We start from the raw sequence: 21002 nt of genomic DNA on the forward strand, positions 1-21002 counted from the left end.
ACATTCTGGGCGGGTATCTCCCAGCCCGGGGCCGGACCAGAGAATCCCCGCAACCGGGCCACGGCGCTCCGCGGAGTATCGGTGCAATTGGCGCCGGCGAGTTTGGCGCGGCACCGATCACGGGCCATTGTATGCAGCTGGGCCGAGCGGCCGCTCTAAAAAGGCAGACTTCCGCCGGGGCCGTCCACAACTGGTCGCAGCCGGTGGCAACTCTGCGCGCAGGGTCGGGGAGTGGCCTGTGGTGGTGGGGGTGGGGCTCCGACACCGTGGGGTGCCTCCGATGGGGCCTGGCCCGCGATTGGGGCCCACCGATTGGCGGGCCGGCCTCTCGCTCCCCGGGCCTATTTTCTTACTCGCCAGCCCCTGAACTCCCGTGCAATGTTGCGTCGGGGCCGGCACGTTGAGGGAGGCCACAGCGCATGCGCAGGTTGGCAACGGCACCACTGCGCATGCGCAGGTCCCGCGGCATACAGTTCGCACCGGGATGAGAGGCTGGAACGGCGTGAACCGCTCCAGCGTCGTGCTGGCCCCCTGTAGGGGCCAGAATCAGTACTCCCAGCGGCCCGTTCATGCCATCGCGGAACGCGACGGCGTTTCCGACGGCGTGGACACTCTGCCGCTGAATGGGCGAATCCCGTCCTCTGAATTCTCCCTCACTGTACCCGAACAGGCGCCGGAGTGTGGCGCCTAGGGGATTTTCACAGTAACTTCATTGCAGTGTTAATGTAAGCCTACTTGTGACACTAATAAAGATTATTATTAGGCAGGGTGTTCTTTCAGAGGGTTGGTACAGACTCGATGGGCCAAATGGCTTCCTTCTCCACTGGAGCTAATTAATGGACACCACCCCTAACACAAGGGCACCAAACTGTAAGGTGTTTCCGAGGCTAATTTACAAATTCACAAAGGATGGAGGGGGAATTCTTTGCAATGCAATGTTTGCCTACAATACATTTTGTTGGTAGTTGACCTTCGGGGTGGGGGCACCCTCTGTGTGCCATATGCAGCAACATTGCTCGTCTATAAGTGGGTTTATTATGTATTTTGGGCGGATAGACAGAGGAGACCATTCAGTCCAAGTCGAGGATTCGAGTCGCGGTAGCTGGCCAGTAGCTGCGTAGACCCTGCCAACTGTACCTAAACAGTGGGGAGCATGATTCTCCGCTCCCGCGCCGGTTTGGAGAAACGCCTGGCGCGCCATTTTTCCCCGCGACACCGGTCCGACGCCCTCCCGCGATGCTCCCAAGCGGCGGGAATGGCCCCGTCGAGTTCTGCGCGGCGCAGGCCGGAGAATCGTCAGGGATACCCAAAATGGTGATTCTCCGCTACACCCGCTATTCTCCGGCCCGGATGGGCCGAGCGGCCTGCAGCAAAACGACGGCTTCCCGCCGGCGCCATCCACACCTGGTCGCTGCCGGCGGGAACAGCACGGGAACGCTGGGGAGGGGGGGGTTCTGTCACCGGGGTTGCACTCAAAATGGGTCTGGCCCACGATCGGTGCCCACCTATCGGCGGGCCGACCTCTCTGAAGGAGAACCTCCTTTCCACCACCGGCCTGCAAGATCCATCCGACATCTTCTTGCAGGGCGGCCTCGGGGAGGACGGCAACCACGCATGAGCGGGTTGACGCTGGCGCCAGCCAACCCGCGCATGCGCGGGTGATGCCAGTTAAGCGGCGGATGACACGAGGTTCACGACGGCGCGAAACGGCCCCGATCTCGACCGATTCAGGGCCTGAAAATGGGCTAGGATCGGGGCTGCGGGAAACTCAGGGGGCGTGTCACTAAAGCAGCGTCGTCAGCGCGCACCGGGCATTGGCGCCGCTTTTGCCATCCGCCACTGGGTGTCCCGGGCAATTCTCCGGCCTGCGCCGCGCAGAACTCGACGGGGCCGTTCCCGCCGCTTGGGTGCGTCGGACCAGCGTCACGGGCTAAAATGGCGCGCCGGGCGATTCTCCAAACCGGTGCGGGAGCGGAGAATCTCGCCCCGGGTGTCCCAATGGGAAGATACAGTAAAGCAGAGTAAAACTTATATCCATTCGCTTCAAAAAAAATCTTTTTAAACCCGTAAAAAAAGTTCAGTGATCTTTGGAAGGGGGCACTGAGCTTCCTGGCTGTGTCTGGGGCGGAACTGTGGAGCCGGGCACTGACCTGGATGTGGGTGGGGGAAGGAGCCGCGCTGACGGACAGGAAGCGGTTGCTATGTGCTGAGCTGCCTGCCTGGTTTGTATCCCGGGAATTGGACCGTTTCTCGGGGCGAGGACCGAGGTTGAGCTCAGTAGCCGGGGTGGGTTTTCCGGGCCTGCACGCGGCGGTTACATTGCACCGTTTAAAGGAAAATAAGCCCTTGCGCCGAATATGACTCCAAACAAGGCCTTTTCTTAAAAATAAATTAATCCCTTCAGTTCTGGAAGTCCGTTGCGGATGATCGCAGAAAGAAATGTTTCGAATTGGACAACTCCAGATTCACCAGATTTGCCCCCCCCCCCCCCCCAGTTAATTGAATGATGTGAAGGAATTTTTAATATGTGTTGAAATAAAACTTTCATTGGATTCGGTGTTCATTTACGAAGTAGTCTGTAAGCTTCCCTGGCCTTGGATTCTGCTGGCAAATTATTACTGTCGGAATGTCCAGTCCAAGTTGTTGGCCACGTTAGGGTGGCGCAGCGGTAAGCGCTGCTGCCTCACGGCGCCAGGGACCTGGGTTCAATTCTGACCCTCGGGTGACTGGAGTTTACACGTTCGCCCCGTGTCTGCATCGGTTTCCTCTGGGCGCTCCGGTTTCCTCCCAAAAATGTGCAGGTTAGTTCGATTGGCCATGCTGAATTGCCCCTTAGTGTGGAAAGGTTAAGTGGAGTTATAAGATTGCAGGGGTGTGGGCCTAAATACAGTGCTCTTTCAGACGGCCGGTGCAGACTCGATGGGCCGATTGGCCTCCTTCTGCACTATAACAGTTCCATGTTCAGCTGCCTGAGCCCCAGCAATCTGGCTGACAAAGCCCAGGCAGTTTAATTCTATTTTTAATTTTGTTTTTTATTTTTTTAGAGTGCCTAATTCTTTTTTTTCCAATTAAGGGACAATTTAGTGTGGCCAATCCACCTATCCTGCACATCTTTGGGTTGTGGGGGCGAAACCACGCAAACACGGGGAGAATGTGCGAACTCCACAGACAGTGATTCAGAGCTGGGATCGAACCTGGAACCTCGGTGTCGTGAGGCAGCAGTGCTAGCCACTGCGCCACCGCGCTACCCAGTTCAGTTCTATTTTTGTTTGTTTCTTAACTCCCTGCTTTATTTGCTTTGAATTAGTTTACTCTCTTTGAATTTTATCAGTAGTTTTTGAAGTGCCTGTTTTAGCACGGCTGCTGCATCGTGGATTAAATTGTAAATCAGTACACCAAGGTCGTCTTCAAATGTATCTTCTGGTTGGCAAAACTGACTTAACGTCTTAAATGTCCAACAGGGCTGCACAAAGACAAAGAATTTGTATGCTTCTGTCATTTGGATGAGTTTTAGGAATTGAAGCTCATTCCTCCTGAATAATTTAAATTAAATTACATGTTCTGTTTTCATTAGTATGAATCTTCCTGACCTTCACAGACAGGTCTGATAGAGGAATAAGTTTGCAAGTGGCAATGGACATTTCAAGTTACTCGGTCACATAAGTAACCTCAGCAAGTTGATAGCCTTCTGTTTGATTTATGTTGCCATAAGAGAGCACTAGAAATTCTCAATACCTAACTAATATATAATTGATTGAGATAGGAAAATTCCCTGAACTAAAATTAAGGCCAACACAAAATAGCAGTAACTTAAGTTGCAACGAAATGATTAGTATTAAATGCTGTTCATGATGGTGTTCCTGGGCCATGTAACCATGGTCTGTAAAATCCGAGTGGAATATAGTGTACGTATATTGGATGTTAATGCAATGTCAAGCTGAATTTTCCTCTTTCACTCTTTGGAACACAGGTAAAATACATGGCTACTGTGGAAATGGATCAAGAACTGGCCAAAAAGCTGTTCTTTGAAGGAGGCACTCTTGTCATAATTGGCGTTCCTGAAGGCATTGAATTTGGTATCGATTACAGCTGTTGGCAAGTGGGCCCAAAGTTTAAAGGGGTGAAGATGATCCCTCCAGGAATCCACTTTATGCATTGCAGTGCTGTGAGTAACAGAGATGCTCGACTAACAGGACCGCGCACGGGTTGTTTTTTCCACATAAAGCAGAGAGACATTCTTGTGAAGCGATGGGACAAGAAGGAAGAAGAAATAGTCCTAGTTGAAGTCTCTGAAGAAGAGAGAGAGCGGATAAGAGAGAATCTGACTGAATTGGACAAATGCTTGGGGCCATATCCATATGATACGATGAAAAGATGGGTCTCTTTGACCAATCTCATTACAGACCCCTTGATTCAGATGCTGCAGCCTGAAAGTGGGAAAATCTGTGCCTTTGCTGAAGTGGAGCCAGAGCTTCCAATGCCGCACACAAAGGATCGAGCAGAACAGAATCTGTTGCCTTATGATACGTTATGCAAGAGCTATGAGGAAGGTTTGGCCAGGTTGCCCAAGATGAAGGTTAAGGCTGGCACAGAGATCAGGTTCACAGCCATCCCAAAACAGAAATATCCGGAGGGGGCATCTCCAGCTGAAATTACAAAATGTAGTATGGACTTTAGCTATGCTCTAGATTCTGTAATAAACCAGCGGTACCCTTCGAACTCAAAAGACATATTAGGTTAGTATGTTTGTAAAATGTGTAAGCTGCTTGTTAAGGTGTTGTGATTTGCAATTCAAAGTAATGTGAAGTCTGAGAAAGTTTTAAAATTGTCTTTGGAGTTGGACCTAGTACCATCCGTGGAACAAATGGGCTGACTGGCCTTTTTCTGTGCTCTATGATTCCTCATAAAAGATATTCCAACATAAAACAAACTCAGCACAGATGAATGACAGAAAGGTAGGTAGGTCTTTTTGTCTCTGCCTTCAGTATAAATCAGATCTGGACTGAGAGAATGAATGAATCAAATCTCTTCTTTGTGTCTGCAATAGGGGTCTGAAGCAAAACTATTTGCTTTTGCGCAATCCAATTTGGCCTCTAGCACAATATTTTGTGCTACATTATTGATTGAACTCCTGTGGTTTGCCTGGACATATGAAAATGTCTGAGTCGGAGTTCAAACATACTGTTGGTGTAATTTGGTCTGCATTAAACTGGTGCTTTGATTAAACTAGGAATGCTTACAGCTGGCACGGAGGGTAGAAATAGCAAAAACTTTATTTCTGAATATTGATCATTCCAAATCATGATGAGCAGGATGTAATGAAATTATTTTTGCTAAATCTGCCACTTGTTTTTTATGTAGTTTCGCTTTGCTGCATGTAAATAAGTGAAGAACAAAAATTGAACTAGATTCATGCAGCCCAATAACTCATTATTATCTGGGAAATTATCTTGAGCTGTCAGAATTGTTTACTTCTGTTGTGTGAGTAGATTTAGTATTGTGCTGTTGCGATCTACGTAGCGACTAGTAACTTAAAAATAAATTAGAATTTCCAGTTCATATCTGAAAGTATGACATGACAAGAGTTCACGTTTTAAGACAATACTGTAACAAAAGCACTATTGACTAAATTTGTAGGCAATTTATACTTTCAGTCACAAAAATGAATGCGTTCCCAGTTTCCTTTTAACACAGCCAAAAATGCACTTCATGGCTATGCTTTACACTGTCCTTTAACTAAATGCTGAATTTTCCCAGAACTTGTCCAAAATTATTCTTTGTTCTTCCGGATTTACTGTTGTTGTTTTTCTTTCTCAGTCTGGGAACTTTTAATTCAGAACCGTCTTTCACAGTGAGGCTTTTTTCCTTGGTGATTCTTCTTCCAGTGCAAGCTAGGTGAATCTTCCAGCCTTGTTTTAACTCCTCATTAATTTGGTCTTTTCAGTCTGAGTTTGAACCACAGTGCCTTACCTCTCCAGTACTCTGGCAGACAGATATTGTCTGAGAGTTTCCGGGATATATTAGACTCAACCCGTCTCAAAGCCCATCTTCAAGGCAGAGGGAATCACATGGGCCTTGAATACAGGTTATAATAGCTGTCCTTGAGACCGTGACTGCCTTTAACCTTGGAAGTTAATGAACTGTTTAAGGCAGAACTCTTTACAACCTGACATCCTGAACACTTTTCTGGGACTTTGGTGACTCGTAGCCTATCCACTATTAGCACACAGTCTGCTGCCATTGTCTCGAAGTATAAAGTGTTTGGCCCTTATTCCGCACTGTAACCAATCACTATTTGTCAATGTACTTTGTCGATTATTCTTTTTGTCTTCTGTGTACGTTCCCTTGGCCGCAGAAAAATACTTTTCACTGTACCTCAGTACATGTGACAATCAATTAAAAAATACCTTGCGCCTTCTTTCCAGTAGAATAGGTCCCCATTAATTGTTAACAATCAAATCACCCAGGTTTGCTGTCAGGCAGATTTTAGAATAGAGCACATGGCCTCAATAAAGACACAGTTCCAAAAGTAACAGTCTTAAACTTCATAATTATGACACGACAAAAGTTAATTCCAAGTAATTACATTTTGTTTCTTAAACTGAAGGAATATGAAAGATATGTTGCCTTAGATTTAAAGGGCACCGTTCAATATCATGTCAGTAACAGTTTTAAAGGTAAATGTCCGTAAAAAATTGTGGGAAAGTTTAACATCGTGTATGGAGTTTGGGGCTATATCCTAAAATAGTGAATGTTTATGAATTAAGAAATGGAATAAAGTAACATGGAAGAAAATCTACTCAGCCAGATTTTGGTTGCATAATGTAGGGGCAAAGATAATGGCATAACCAAAGAGCATTGTTTGCAAATGTTCATTAAAATGCAAGCATTTTCAGTTAATTTACATGACTGTTCAATCTAAGGTCAGGCCTAATAGTACAGTTGGCCTCTGGAAGATTTATGTTCCATTAACCATCATGTCATAAGGTTTAGGCTGGCTGTGAAAAAGGAGAAGGAACAATCCAGAGTAAGGATAATTAACTGCGTGGAAGTTGACTTCAATTGGGTGAAAAATGGCTCTGACTCTGATAAATTGGAATCAGAAGTTGGTAGGCAAAACTAACTGATCAATAGACTATCTTTAAAATAGAGATACTTCAGCCACAATCAAGGTATAGTGCCACTAAGGAAAAATGCAAGGCAAACAAATCTAGAGCATCCTGGATGGTAAAAGAGATAGAGATTAAGATGAAGAAGAATAAGTGTGCTAATGATGAAGTCAAAGTTTCAAAGAGGAATTGGAAAAACAGATTTAAGAGAAGTAAAGAATAAGTATGGGAAGAGATGAGCAACTAACATAAAAGGCAATACAAAAGTCTTCTGTAGACATACAAATAGTAAAAGATTGCCAAAAGGATCAGTGGGGCCATTAAGGGACTGAAAAGGAGGTTTATGCATGGAGGCAGGGGGCATGGCTGAGGTATTAAATTAGTACTTTGTGCTTCTCTTTACCACAGAAAAAGATACTACCCAGATCATGGTAAAAGAGGAGGTAGTTCAATTTAAAGAGGATTTAAAGTTGATAATGAGGTATTGGTTGGGCTGTCTTTACCAGGACTGGATGAGATGCAGCCAGTGTATCTCAGTGTACTGAGGGAAGTGAGTGTGGAAATTACAGAGACACTGGTCATAATTTTTCAGTCTTCCTTAGATTCTGGGTGAGGCTAGCGGACTGGAAAGTTGCAAATGTTAAAGCCTTGTTCAAGTAAGGGTGCAATGACAAGTCCAGTAACTACAGGCCAGTGAGTTTAATGTCGGTGGTGAGAAAGCTCCTCAAAACGATAATTCGGGACAAATTTATTGGTCACTTAGGAAATGCAGGTTTGGATTTGTTAAGGGCAAATAGTGTTTAACTAAATTGCTTGAGTTTTTTCATGAGCTAACAGAGAGGGTTGATTAGGGTAATGTTGTTGATGTGTATATGGGCTTCCAAAAAGCATTTGATAGAAGTGCTGCACAACAGACTTGTGAACAAAATTAAAGTTGATGGAATAAAAGGGACAGTAGTGACATGGATATGAAATTGGCTGACTGATTACTGGCTGCTTTTGGACTGGCGGAAGGTTTGCAGTGGAGTTCCCCATGGGTCAATGTTGGGACCCCAACTATTCTGGTATATATTAATATCCTTGACCTTGGTGTACAAGGTGCAATTTCAAAATTTGCAGACGATAAAAAACTTCTGTGGAAGTATTGTGAACTGTGAGGAAGAAAGCGTAGATCTTCAAAAGGACATGTACAGGTTGAAGGAATAGGCAGACAAGTGGCAGATTAAATTTAATGCAAAGAAGTGTGAAGTGACTCACTTTGGTAGGAAGAATGCAGAGAGACAATATAAAATAAAGGGTATAATTCTAAAGGAATTGCATGAGCAGAGGGATCTGTGCAGATACGTGCATAAATCATTGAAGGTGGCATGACAAGTTGAGAGAGTAGTTAATAAAAGAAAGGGAATTGTGGGCTTTAGCAATGCGGTCATAAAATATGAAAGCGAGGAAGTTATGTTGAATGTTTCCAATACTGGTTTGGCCTCAGCTGAAATATTGCATCCAATTCTGGCGCAACACTTTAGGAAGGATGTTAAGGAATTAAGAGAAGTTGCCGAGAAAACTGATAAGAATGGTTCCAGAGATGGAGATCTTCAGCTTTAAAAAAAATTCTCTCATGAGATGTAGATGTCGCTGGCAAATAAGCATTTGCAGCCAATGTTGGTTCATGGGACAGTGCATCAGTACTGGGGAAAGTGGAGGCTGTACCAGTGCGATGGCCTGCATCTGAACTGTGCTGGGACCAGCGTTCTTGCAAATCACATAACTAGGGATGTGGAGAGGGCTTTAAGCTAAATAGAGACTGGGGGGCGGGTTCTTCAGAGGGTTCTACGTAGGCTTAAAAAGCAAAAGGACTGGACAGCATTGCAAGGCAGCTGTTTAGGCAATGATACCTAGAATGTGACAGGAAAGGACAGAGTGTAGAAACATAAAAAACAGCAACAAAGAGGGTCAAATGGGTAAAAAGAAATGGTAAAAAGGCAATATTAATGACTTTTTATTTAAATGCACATGGTATTCGGCACAAGATAAATGAATTAATCGGGCACAAATTGTGGTTAATGGGTCTGTTAGTACGAGATGGAATAAGTACAATCTTGGATTGGAAGATGTAGAATCCATATAGGTGGTGGTAAAAAAGAGTATAAAATGGGGAAGAAGACACTGCTGGGAGTAGTCTATAGGCCCCTGAACAGTATCTGTACTGTAGGATGTAGAATCATTCAGGAGATAATGAGGGCATGTAAATAAAGGCAGTACATTAATCATGGTTATTTTAATCTTCATGTGGATTGGGAAAATCAAATTGGCCGAGATGGCCATGAGGAAGAATTCATAAAGTGCAATCGGGATAGTTTTCTAGAACAATATGTTGTGGATCCAACCAGGGATCAGGCTATTTTGGACCTGGTAATTTGTAATGAGGCAGGTTTAATACACAATCTGAGTAAAAGACCCCATTGCATGGTAGAATTTAACATTCAGTTTCTGAGTGAGAAACTTGGGTCAGAAACACTTAAATAAGGGTAATTACAAAGGAACGAGGGCAGAGATGGCTGGAATGGACTGGGAGAGGAGTTTAGCAGAAAAGACAGTTGATCAGTAATGGCAGTCATTTACGAAAATAAAGATATATTCTAGTGAGGAAAAAGGATTCTAGGAAGGGGATAAATCAATGATAGTTAACCACGGAAGTTAAGGATAGTATTAAATTGCAAGGAAAAACATAGTGTGGCAAAGATTAGTGGTAAGCCAGAGGATTGGGGAAGTTTTAAAAACCAACAAGAGTTGACCAAAAATAATAAAGAGAGAGAAGATAAACCATGAGGGTAAACTAGCAAATAGTATAAGAACGGACAGTAAGAGCTTCTTTTAATATACAAAAAGGAAGAGAGAGGCCATAGTGAACATAGGCCCCTGGGAAAATGAGACTGGGGAAATAATAGTCAAGAAACAGGAAATGGCAGAGGAGTTAAATAAATACCTTTTGTCCATCTTCATGGCAGAAGACACTAATAGCACTCCCAAAAAACTAAGTAATCAAGAGGATAAAGCAGGGGTAGGGGGGGTAGAAAAGTACTGGGGAATCTAATGGGCCTAAAACTTGATAAGTCTCCTGGACCTGATGGCTTGCATTCTAGGATATTTATATATATCGCTTATTGTCACAAGTAGGCTTCAATGAAGTTACTGTGAAAAGCCCCAAGTCGCCACATTCCGGCACCTGTTCGGGGAGGCCTGTACGGGAATTGAACCCGCGCTGCTGGCATTGTTCTGCATTATAAGCCAGCTAATTTATGGACGTAGTTCAGAGATAGTGGATGCACTGGTAGTAATCTTCCAATAATCCTTACATTCTGGAAAAGTCCCAGTGGATTGGAAAACTTCCAATGGCAGAATAACATCCTCATTCAAAAAGGGAGGTAGACAAAAAATGGGTAACTATAGGCCTGTTATCTTGGCATCTGTCAGAGGCTATTTTAAAGGATGTAATAGCAGACCATTTAGAATTACATAATGAAGCAGAGCAAGCATGGTTTCAAGAAGGGGAAATGATGCTGCACAAATTTATTAGAATCCCTTGAGTGGTAACAAGCAAGATAAATAAAGGCACATCCGATTATGGGCCCACAGACCAAAATAATAAAAATAAAAGAAGTAGGGACAAAAGAAATACGAAGGAAGGACTCTTACAGTTGTCATGGTCAAACCACAACGGAGACTAGTTTTATATTCCAGATTGGTTAGTTGAATTTAAATTCCTCCAGCCACTGTGGTGAGATTTGAACCCTTGTCCCGAGAGGATTGAGCTGGGTCTCTAGATTGCTAGTCTGGTGACATTACTACTACACCACCATCTACACCTGCCCCCACCCTACCATCAGACTCATCCTCCCTATGATAGATTGGAGAAGGAGGGACTCTTCTCTTTGGAGAAGAAATGTTTGAGGGGAGTTTTGATCGAGGTATTCAAAATCATGACGCATCTGGACAGAGTTAAGTGCTCCCATTGGTGAAAGGATCGACAACCAGAGGGCACAGGTTTAAGGTGGTTGGCAAAAGAAGCAATGGCGACATGAGGGAAAACAGCAAGTAGTTAGGATCCGGAATGCACTACCTGAGTGTGGTGCAGGCAGGTTCAATCGATGTGTCCAAGAGGGATTGGGTTATTTGAAATGGAAGAATGTGCAGGACTGTGGGGAGAAAGTGGGGGAGTGGCATTCAGTGCATTACTCCTTCAGAGGAACCAGCACAGACAGACCAAATATCCACCTCCTATGCTATAACCATTCTATGATCCTGACTGTTGTCTTTTCTTTTCAAACATTATTTATTTGTTTTTTTATATAATGAGCTTTCATTCCATTCCCGCAGGTGAATTGCAGTTTTCTTTTGTCTGTTTCCTGATTGGAAATGTCTACGATGCATTTGAGCACTGGAAAGATCTGCTCCGTCTACTCTGTCATTGTGAGGAGGCTGTGACAAAACAAAAGGATCTCTATTCTGCTCTCATTTCAATCCTCTATCATCAACTTAATGAAATTCCTGCTGACTTTTTTGTGGACATTGTCTCCAAGGATAACTTTCTAACAACAACATTGCAGGTAACTTTTCTGAATCATATTATACAAAGTACAACATTTATTTAAATCAAACATTAAAATTCATGTTTAAATTGCTTGACTTTCTGTTTTAAGGGGAACTTGTGTTTTGACCGAAAATCATAATCTGTGAAGCAGAGTTATTCTGCATTAAGTTATGAGTACATCTGTGTTTTCAAACGTATCCAGTAGTCTATTAGATGAATCATGAAGTGTATTCTTATTATTAACGTTTGTGTTCTGTAACTACAAATCCTGTGAAAGTGCATCAGTAGTGTTTTAATCCATTTACAGTAAGGGAATCAATTACACTGTCGAGACTCTATGGTGCACTTCCATTGCTGTAATCAGGGTATTGTTCATTTACATATCAGAGTGCTGCTTGTGCCATCATATGTATTTACAAGCAGACCACCTTCCCTTGGAGCAGATGTGGCAGCGAATCCATCATTATTTTCTCGTGCCCTACCTCTTGATCCCAGCATGAAACCTATTCCAGAAATGTATCTTGCTTTATGTTAGGGCTGATTAAAGTTGCCAGTCCAATACAGTAGTTGCAGGAGCAGCTCAGAAATTACTAATGTAAGCTAAGTAATGACATTATCAAATGAAATATTGAATCTTCCTTTTGATTGATTGCCTCCATCACTGGAGGTCGGTGTAGGCAATGTTTTTGCCCCTGTTCGTTAGTCTGTTCATCTGTAAACAATATAACTCAAACTACGGAATGGATTTCAACAATACCTGGTACACAGATAGGGTATGGTTCAAGGAGTAACATTAATTTTTGAAGAAGATGCAAAGCCAGCTCTGTATCCCGGCACATTTTTGAAGGGTCCATTAACATTGGGCGGTGAGGTGAATTGACTTGTTAACAATGTTGTGGGATGTTTAATTTGTTGATTGATCTAAAATGTTGTGGATTGCCTCAGCTGCCATGGTGGAATTTGTCACAGCTGTCAGAATTTTAGCAGAGTTTTCAGAGCAGGATGTTGGATGTGGATTGTCCTGAAGCCTTCTCAGTGAGATGGAAGTTCTTGACAAACAGACTTTTTTCAGCTTTATATTGCAATGTATGAGCCAGGCAGGGGAAAGCCTCAAAGAAGAGTTGCATAGTGGTAGTAATATTGAGTTAAGGCCAAGTAGCGGAGGTATGCACTCTGCTGAGTGCCCTCTTTACTAATGCACTCCATATTTGGCATAGTAGATTGATCACATTTGCAGCTGAGGGTGAAGAGATGTTACCAGCTGCTGTGGGAGTTTTGCTTGCCTATTCATGTAAGCATTTCAGTCTGATACTACCTCTGTGCTGGTCCTTTTTATGTTACTGTCTTTTGCATTAGAAGATGCCTCTCTTGGTAGGAAGGATCAGTTTTTATGACTATTATGACCATTACAAGGATGGATTTCCCAGACATTTCACTGGAGCAGAAGGCCATCTGGTGTTGATAGGCTATTGCTTTTCATGTTTCTGAAGTTGCCACTTCACATCATCAATAAGTTGATTTTATAGGCTAACACCATTGTACATTCTTCATTGCCAACTGCAAACATTGAAACCTGCTGAGTTTATCCAGCATTTTCTGTTTTTATTGCAGATTTCCAGCATCTGCAGTATTTTGCTTTATTTGATGTTAAATCATTTGAGATTGGGCTTGAGTGTGTCCCTGTATTTCTTACAGTACCCACCCTGCTTCTACTTGTCCTATTCCATCTTGCTGCATGGGATCCATTTTGGCATTTTGGAAATTCCCATGCCGATCAGCACCATTGTGCTTTTCGAACCGTGGCCTCAATGCTGTGGACTCGGTGTATTCGATGATCTTAGTTGGTAATTGAGGCCTGCCACTTGATACATATAATTAACTTTAGGGGTTGGAGCTCTATCTAATCAAATTGCTGAATGCCACTATAATAACATGCCTAGTCCTCTGACCCAAATAGAACAATAGTTACGTCGATTGCCTTATACACGTTAAACTTTGAATTTGATCATTCATTGATTCCAGACATGCTTTTTCTGAGAAGATGTTTCTGATACAACGTCACGCTTCAGCTTTAATGCATCATTTAATACTACATTACATAGATGAGAGAATATTGCAGTAATACTAGCTTCACATAGGTTTTTATGAAACTAAGCTGTTTTACAAGTTTACGCTTTTAGATTTTGTACAGTAAATTTGATTTCATGCTATAATCAAGTGCGCTGTGGACTGGGAATATTGTTGGATTTTTTAAAACTAAAATATTTTAAATACCAAGTATTTAATTTTCAAAGGATTTGTTCTGTAATCTGAGTTTAATTTTTTGTTAGCTATTTAGTGCTTTATTATGCTGATTATTTTATGTTTACATGCCTAAAATTGATGTGAACAAATTATCAAAAGCTTTGCAGTTCCACTTTAAATGCTGCTATTGTGCCGTTCAAAGGGTCTTCTTCCCCAGTGCAGTGATGTGTGTTAAGTTGCTTTCACAGATGAATTTCTATGTATTGATTTATTGTTGGAACATCATAGCGGTAACTGCGGAAGAAATAGTCTTATCGATTAGCTAGAGCAAATCTGACTTGTCACCATAATCCTTTTCCAACCTAATTCCAGGATCAAGTGCTTTGTCTGGATAGTAGTGGAACCAAGAGACCGAAAAAGACTCTTGCTTATATCCCTCTATTTTTGTATTCTTGTCTATAGCGGTGTACGTAAGGATTGAATAAAGAATTACCATGGAAATTTAATTTGATTGAAGTAATACTAAAGAAAAGACCTTAAAAAAAAATCTGTATTTACAATTGAGGCAGTGTTATCTGCTGATCTAGCAATGCCAGATTAAGTTTTAACTGTATGTGCACCATGAGGTATTGTGCACGTTCTTTCTCTCTGTCTTTTTATATTGTGGAAATGGTATATCTATTGCACAATTTCTGTCCGTCCCTTTTCTGACACACATCAGGTATTACACTCTTATTTGTGTCGCAATTCAAAAAAACATTTGATGATAAACTCTCCAGGGCATTCTGCAGTTTGAAATCGTGACGTTTCCTGTTGAATGTGCCTATTTGCCACATTTATTGGCTTGTATTTGCACCAAACGAATGTAAAATACTTCAACTTAAAACTATTTTTTCAAAGATTAAAAATCTGACTTAATAAAGATGTGTAACCAGACTTCAATAACATTCCAGAAAAATTTCCTCAAATTTATGTCTTCTGACCTAGGCCACAAAGAAGATTGTGTCGCACTGCTAAAATCTTAACAGGAACTGAATTCCCCCAAGTATGTCTTAATGGATTTGGTATATTTGTGAGACAGTTCCTTCTTCTTGTAAACCTGTGCTGTCTTTCTCTTAGTCCATACCTATTGATGTTTCATTATTTTTTTTCATTGAAATATTTTCCTAAATATTTTACCTACAATGGAACCAGATTCAGTGACCTAGTGTTCCCTGCTTATCTTTGTACATCTCTCATTATACATTGGGGCTGTTTTTGTTTCAGTAATAGCTGCTCACATATAAAGGATTCACTGTAGACTTTCAACCAATCTTCATTAATTTTTTTTCTCACTCATCTATTTTAGGCACCATGCCCAGATTACAAGAGTACATGCTGACCGATTTACAAAATTAATGTGGTCAAAATGTACTGGTTCAACACTTTATTTTGAACCATTCAAACATACTATAAATAGAACTATATGCTTAACACAATCTAAACTGCTTCTGTTTAAAGAGTTGTGACTTTCAAACTTCGCTACTGAAATAAGGTTTCGATGGGACAGGTTGCATTAATTGTTTAGGGTGTTTCAATTTGTATGAAGCCTCAATAAGTATAAAGGGCAGCACAGTGGTTCGCACAGTTGCTTCACAGCTCCAGGGTCCCAGGTTCAATTCCCACTTGGGTCACTATCTGTGCGGAGTCTGCACATTCTCCCCTTGTCTCCGTGGGTTTCCTCCGGGTGCTCCGGTTTCTTCCCACAGTCCAAAGATGTGCAGGTTAGGTGGATTGGCTATGCTAAATTGCCCTTAGTGTCCAAAAAAAAGTTAGGTGGAGTTACGGGGATAGGGTGGAGATGTGGGGTTAGGGTGGAAGTATGGGCTTAGGTAGGGAGCTCTTTCCAACAGCCGGTGCAGACTCAATGGGCCGAATGGCCTCTTTCTGCACTGTAAATTCTGTGGTTTGTGTTTTTCGCTGTTTGCAGTAACTCTCTCCCTCCATTTTGCTTTAGTACTGATAAATTTCTTATGAAATTTCCCAGGGTCAGTGGATGAACATTTTCTTATTTGCAGATTGGTGACTGAGTTTGGAGAGACTTTAGAAATGTGTTTAAGAACCTCCTGTTGGTTAGAATGCACAACTGCAAATATTTGAAGTCAAATGTTTACATAATGTTGGAGTCATAGAATTCCTACAATGCAGAAGGAGGCCATTCAGCCCATCGGGTCTGCACCGACCCTCTGAAAGGCCACCCTACTCGGCCCATTCTCTCGTCCTATCCACTTAACCCCACCTAACCTACACATCCCTGGACACTAAGTGGCAATTTAGCACAGCCAATCCACCTAACCTGCACATCTTTGGACTGTGGGAGGAAACCGGAGCACCCAGAGGAAATGGGGAGAAAGTGCAAACTCCACAGTCACCCAAGGCCGGAATTGAACTTGGGTCCCAGGCGTTGTGAGACAGCACTGCTAACCGCTCTGAATGTTCAGATAGGCAGTTATTGACAGCAAAGCATCACAAAACATAATGCTTACACATACACAAGCTGTTTTAATTTATTGCTTTTAGCTATTGATTTTTCAGGATCTGGGACACTCTACCAGATGATGGTGAAAGCTGATTTTCATAAATAATTTTAAAAGTGTGCCACATAGGTTCTTGAATATGAGGAACATTTGTGGGACTAAGTAGAACTGTCCTTTCAAAAAAACATCACAGGCATGATGATGATGAACTGACTGGCTGCCTCCCGTTCAAATAGGTTTCTGTGCTTACCGATAGCAATATTCTGAATCTGACCAGATCGATTCCTTATTCTACATGAGCCCAGCATATTTGGACTGAGCGCAGCAATGGATAGATTTGAATGAGTTGAATTTGATTTATTTTGCACTTAGTGAATTGAGTTATTAGGGGTTGTGGAAAGAGCTTCACCACTTAGCATTGCTACTTGAGGGGAATGTAACTTGGTGGTTGGACGAAATATTTCCTCTGTACCATTTCAGGGAAAGTTTGTTAATCAGAAGTATAGTCTAAATGGTCTGAGATTAAAAATGTTTGGAGTGATCCTGCGAATTAGACTTTGAGCTTTTTTTGAAGACAAGCTTAGATTTTGAATGATTCCTCTGTGCCCCTTAAGCTTGTGTGTTTTTTTTTTGTTGAATACTAGGAGTTCTTCTCTTACACGTGTGGCCCAAGTGTGGACAAAGCTCTGCAGAAGCGGGTGGAAAAATTTAAAGCTCATTTAACCAAAAAGTTCAAGTGGGATTTTGATGAAGAACCTGATGACTGTGCCCCTGTGATGGTTGAGTTACCTGAAGGAGTGACATTGGACTGATTAAATCAATCAAGAAAACTGGCTGATCCGTGAGCTTTGGTAAATGTTTTGCTTTTGTGTATAACAACTTAAAAAGTGCGTAAGACAAGGTAACAAGCTTGGTTATGTTTTAAATTTAATTGTAAAATATTCACACTTTTCGCACTTCTGTCGACAGTATAAGTTTGATGTGTCGGGGCAGCACGGTGGCACAGTGGTTAGCACTGCTGTCTCACTGCACTGAGGACCCGGGTTCGATCCCGGTCCCGGGACACTGTCCGTGTGGAGTTTGCACATTCTCCCCGTGTTTGCATGTGTCTTGCACCCACAACTCAAACATGTGCAGGCTAGGTGGACTGACCAAGCTAAATTGCCCCTTAATCGGAAAATAAATTGGGTATTCTAAATTCATGGGGAAAAAATTAAATAAATAAATCCATTTGATGTGTTGCTTTTCTTTTCTTTTGGGCAATTCTTTTCTCAACATGTCAGGATCAATAAATATGTTTATTCTTCAGTATTCTGTTTATTTTGAAATGTTATGTACTTACTAATCAAATTAAATACAATGTCCAAAAGCTACAGCTCATGTTTTTGTTGAGCATCCTTTCTGAATCAGTTCCTTTTAATAATTTTTAGGTTGCATTCTATCTGCAAGAATATTTCATCCAGTACATTTCATGAAACCTATGAGTTGCTTTCTTTAATTGTTGATTCCAGTTTACAAGTGAATAGTAAAATAAAATTTTTTGGTTAATCATTGGAACTGTGTGTTTTTTCTCTGTATTATTCAAAAAATTCATACAATGCTAAGCAAAAGCACTACAAAGACCCTATCAAAAATGTCCATTTGTTAAATTGCCATGACAATGATTTTTGAAAATACTAATGTTCAAAAATTGGCGTATTCTGCAGATTAGTCATGGCGCAGGTTACTGAGTAGAATGTTTGCAAGCTTCCTCAGACTGAGGTTTGTTTATTACGACAGTTGAGTTAATGTGTCTTGTTTTGCCATTCATGTTTGTCATCTGCCTATCTATTTGTTTCATTTCTGATTCAGATTTGTGTAGCTTGATGCAGTTGGTAGTTTGCATTCGCCACAATCCATTTGTGCTGCTTCAACCGAGTTTAAAGGTGTTTCTTCACCTCAGTATCTCTAAATATATCCTAACATGGGTACTTGCATAAACTCATTGATATCATTGGAAACTTCAACTTCCTTCTCATAGTTGCAGAGATATAGGCGAGCACATATGTCCTTGCTGTTACTTGAATTCAGAATAGAGCACATTTACTTTCAAATCCTAAATGTGTGGAGCAGGTTTGCATTATCTCTTTTCCATTGCAGTGTATTATTGAAGGAGCCAAGAGATTTCCCTGAATAACGACAGCATGAAAAGCCTTTTTTGAATTTGCTAGATGGTCCTAATTAATTTAACTGCTGGAGGTTCATTAGGAATGTAACAATATCTTGACAGTGTCTCCAGTGAATATTATCATTTACAAGACAAGTAAATGTTCCATCAGATGTCATCACTCATCTATCAGTTCTTGGAAGGATGTGTCTTAACGTGTAGGAGAGTAAAACTTGGCAGACTTATCTTTGTGACAGCTGCGGATGCCTTCTTAATGTAATAGGCGGCAACAAGATTGGAAACCGACTCCTTCAGACTGCTTGTACGCTTTTCATTCCTACTACAGGATTCAAGCCTGTGGCAGTGGACACCATGTTTGAAAATCATGCCTTTATGTATCATCATTTAGAAATTGGAACAAAATATAATTCCAATCTTGGTCTTCCATGGGTTTTCATTTGGCACAGCATGCCTTTGCTGGACTCTTCCACACTGAAGAAGTAGGCAAGCAGGAAAATAATAACTTTGTCACTAATCAGAATATTATTGAATTTCAAGGGCATAGTATTCATTGTACTTTATTTGCATGAGGAGGTTGTCATAAATGACTACAGATAGGATTTCAGGTCAATTTATAGTTTCACTGAATATGCTGGTGTATTTATTGGAATATTTCTTAATTTTCATTTTTATTGAGGGAAAGCATCATAAAGACTGCATATTCCTTTATGCAAGCCGTTATACTTTATTTCTTTATATCGACATGGTAGCACAGTGGTTAGCACTGTTGCTTCACAGCGCTAGGGTCCCTGGTTCAATTCCCGCTTGAGTCACTGTCTGTACGGAGTCTGCACATTCTCCCTTTGTCTGCGTGGGTTTCCTCCGGGTACTCCGGTTTCCTCCCAAAAGGCCCGAAAGACGTGCTGTTGGGTGAATTGGGCATTCTGAATTCTCCCTCTATACCCGAACAGGCACCAGAGTGTGGCGACTAGGGAATTTTCTCAGTAACTTCATTGTGGTGTTAAAGTAAGCCTACTTGTGACAATAATAAAGATTATTATTATAATTTTAGCACAGGAATCTTGAAATGCTTCCTCGCACTCTGCCGAGATCCAGTGCATCTTCAGACAAGGTAGCAGAGACTTTTCATTTGGGCCTGGTGGCATGAGTGAATCATCTTGTCTCTGCTTTACAGTCATTACTATCTGAGAAGGGTGGTAGGAATGAGGATAAACACACAGGAAAAAGAAATTGGAAAGCAAAAAATAGAACTGTATTTTCACCTTGTTTTATTCTACTAACATACCCCTTGCTTAGTTTGTTACAACAGTTAAACGGTGGATAAACCATTTCACTGATTTTTCCCAAACCATTCCTTTCCTTGCTGTCTCAAATCTTGCAATCAATGGAGGTAAAAGCTTTATATCTTACATGCATTTTGTACCTTTCATCCTCTTTCTGGGCACTATAATCCAACCTCATTGTGTTGTTTTCTTTTGTGTCTTTGTGATTATGAACCTAAGACAAGGAAACACCATCCTTCCATTGATGTCATTATTTACCAACTCTTCTTCCCCCAACCCGCCACCAGATAAACCTGAAGCTTGTAGCTATTTCAGGAGCTAAATTTTTAAAAAAAACATACCTCTGTTGCCTCATGGGAGAATTGGAAATCCTCAGGAGGTCCCAGATCCATTATTTTTCAGAATACATTGCTGGTACTTTTCTTTCCAGAATCTCCTTGCTTTCCAGAATCCTTAAACATCTGATTAAAAGATTTCAAGAATCGGGTTTCACTACCTCCTCTGGAAAATCCTATTGTCGATCATCCTCTGGATAAAATAAAACTTCCAGATGTGCAATTTCACTCCCACCTTCCTCAGTTCCATGTTTCAACAGCCTCCATTACTTGCGAGGTACTATCTTCTCCAAATCTTCAATCTTGGGGGCCTCAATCAGATCCCCTCTTATTCTCTTCTAGCAAGTGCAACTCCAATGCCTTTCTGCTTTTTAATGCAGTTGTGCACAAAATCATGATTATCTTACTTGCAGTTCTTATCAATGGTAGTAAATGTTCAAAACTTTCAAATCTCAAAAAGAATATGTTAACCTGCAATCATGTCATGGGATACTGACACACCTGATAGTTGTCTGAATCTGTGCTCTCCAATATTTTATTAGAAGTGCTAACCAATAGTAATGAGTTCATGCAACAACAACGTGTATTTATACTACACCTTTGGCATAACAAAATGTGCCAAGGTGTTTCACGGATGTTATGAAATAAAATGTGTGACTGAGCTATATAAGTGGATATGTGGGCATGTAGAAAGCAAGGTGGAGTGGTTAGGGAATGAATTCCAGAGTTTAGGAGCCCACCATTAGTGAATGGATTAAAA

At 41.8% G+C, this 21002-nt stretch overlaps 1 protein-coding gene across 2 annotated transcripts; it reads left to right on the forward strand.

Moving 5' to 3' along the window:
* The first annotated feature begins 2084 nt into the window (after positions 1 to 2084).
* aar2 (AAR2 splicing factor) lies at positions 2085 to 18014 on the forward strand. Of its 2 annotated transcripts, none has more exons than XM_072515038.1 (4): positions 2085 to 2222; positions 3971 to 4736; positions 11484 to 11713; positions 17102 to 18014. In XM_072515038.1, exons 2-4 carry the CDS (start codon positions 3980 to 3982, stop codon positions 17267 to 17269), a joined length of 1155 nt encoding a protein of 384 aa, XP_072371139.1. In that variant the 5' UTR covers positions 2085 to 2222; positions 3971 to 3979; the 3' UTR covers positions 17270 to 18014. The 2 variants fall into 2 exon arrangements, with proteins under 2 accessions (XP_072371139.1, XP_072371138.1); XM_072515037.1 differs by having other exon boundaries at positions 2173 to 2286.
* The last annotated feature ends 2988 nt before the right edge of the window (positions 18015 to 21002 follow it).

This window comes from Scyliorhinus torazame, chromosome 8 (genome assembly GCF_047496885.1).
Source record: "Scyliorhinus torazame isolate Kashiwa2021f chromosome 8, sScyTor2.1, whole genome shotgun sequence".
NCBI lineage: Eukaryota > Metazoa > Chordata > Chondrichthyes > Carcharhiniformes > Scyliorhinidae > Scyliorhinus > Scyliorhinus torazame.

Excerpts from the sequence above, each read along its gene's own strand:
- aar2 (XM_072515038.1), top strand. The coding sequence starts at position 3,980 with ATGGCTACTGTGGAAATGGATCAAGAACTGGCCAAAAAGCTGTTCTTT. Across the intron at positions 4,737-11,483 it reads GAACTCAAAAGACATATTAG|GTGAATTGCAGTTTTCTTTT; the intron begins GTTAGTATGTTT and ends CCATTCCCGCAG. Across the intron at positions 11,714-17,101 it reads TTCTAACAACAACATTGCAG|GAGTTCTTCTCTTACACGTG; the intron begins GTAACTTTTCTG and ends GTTGAATACTAG.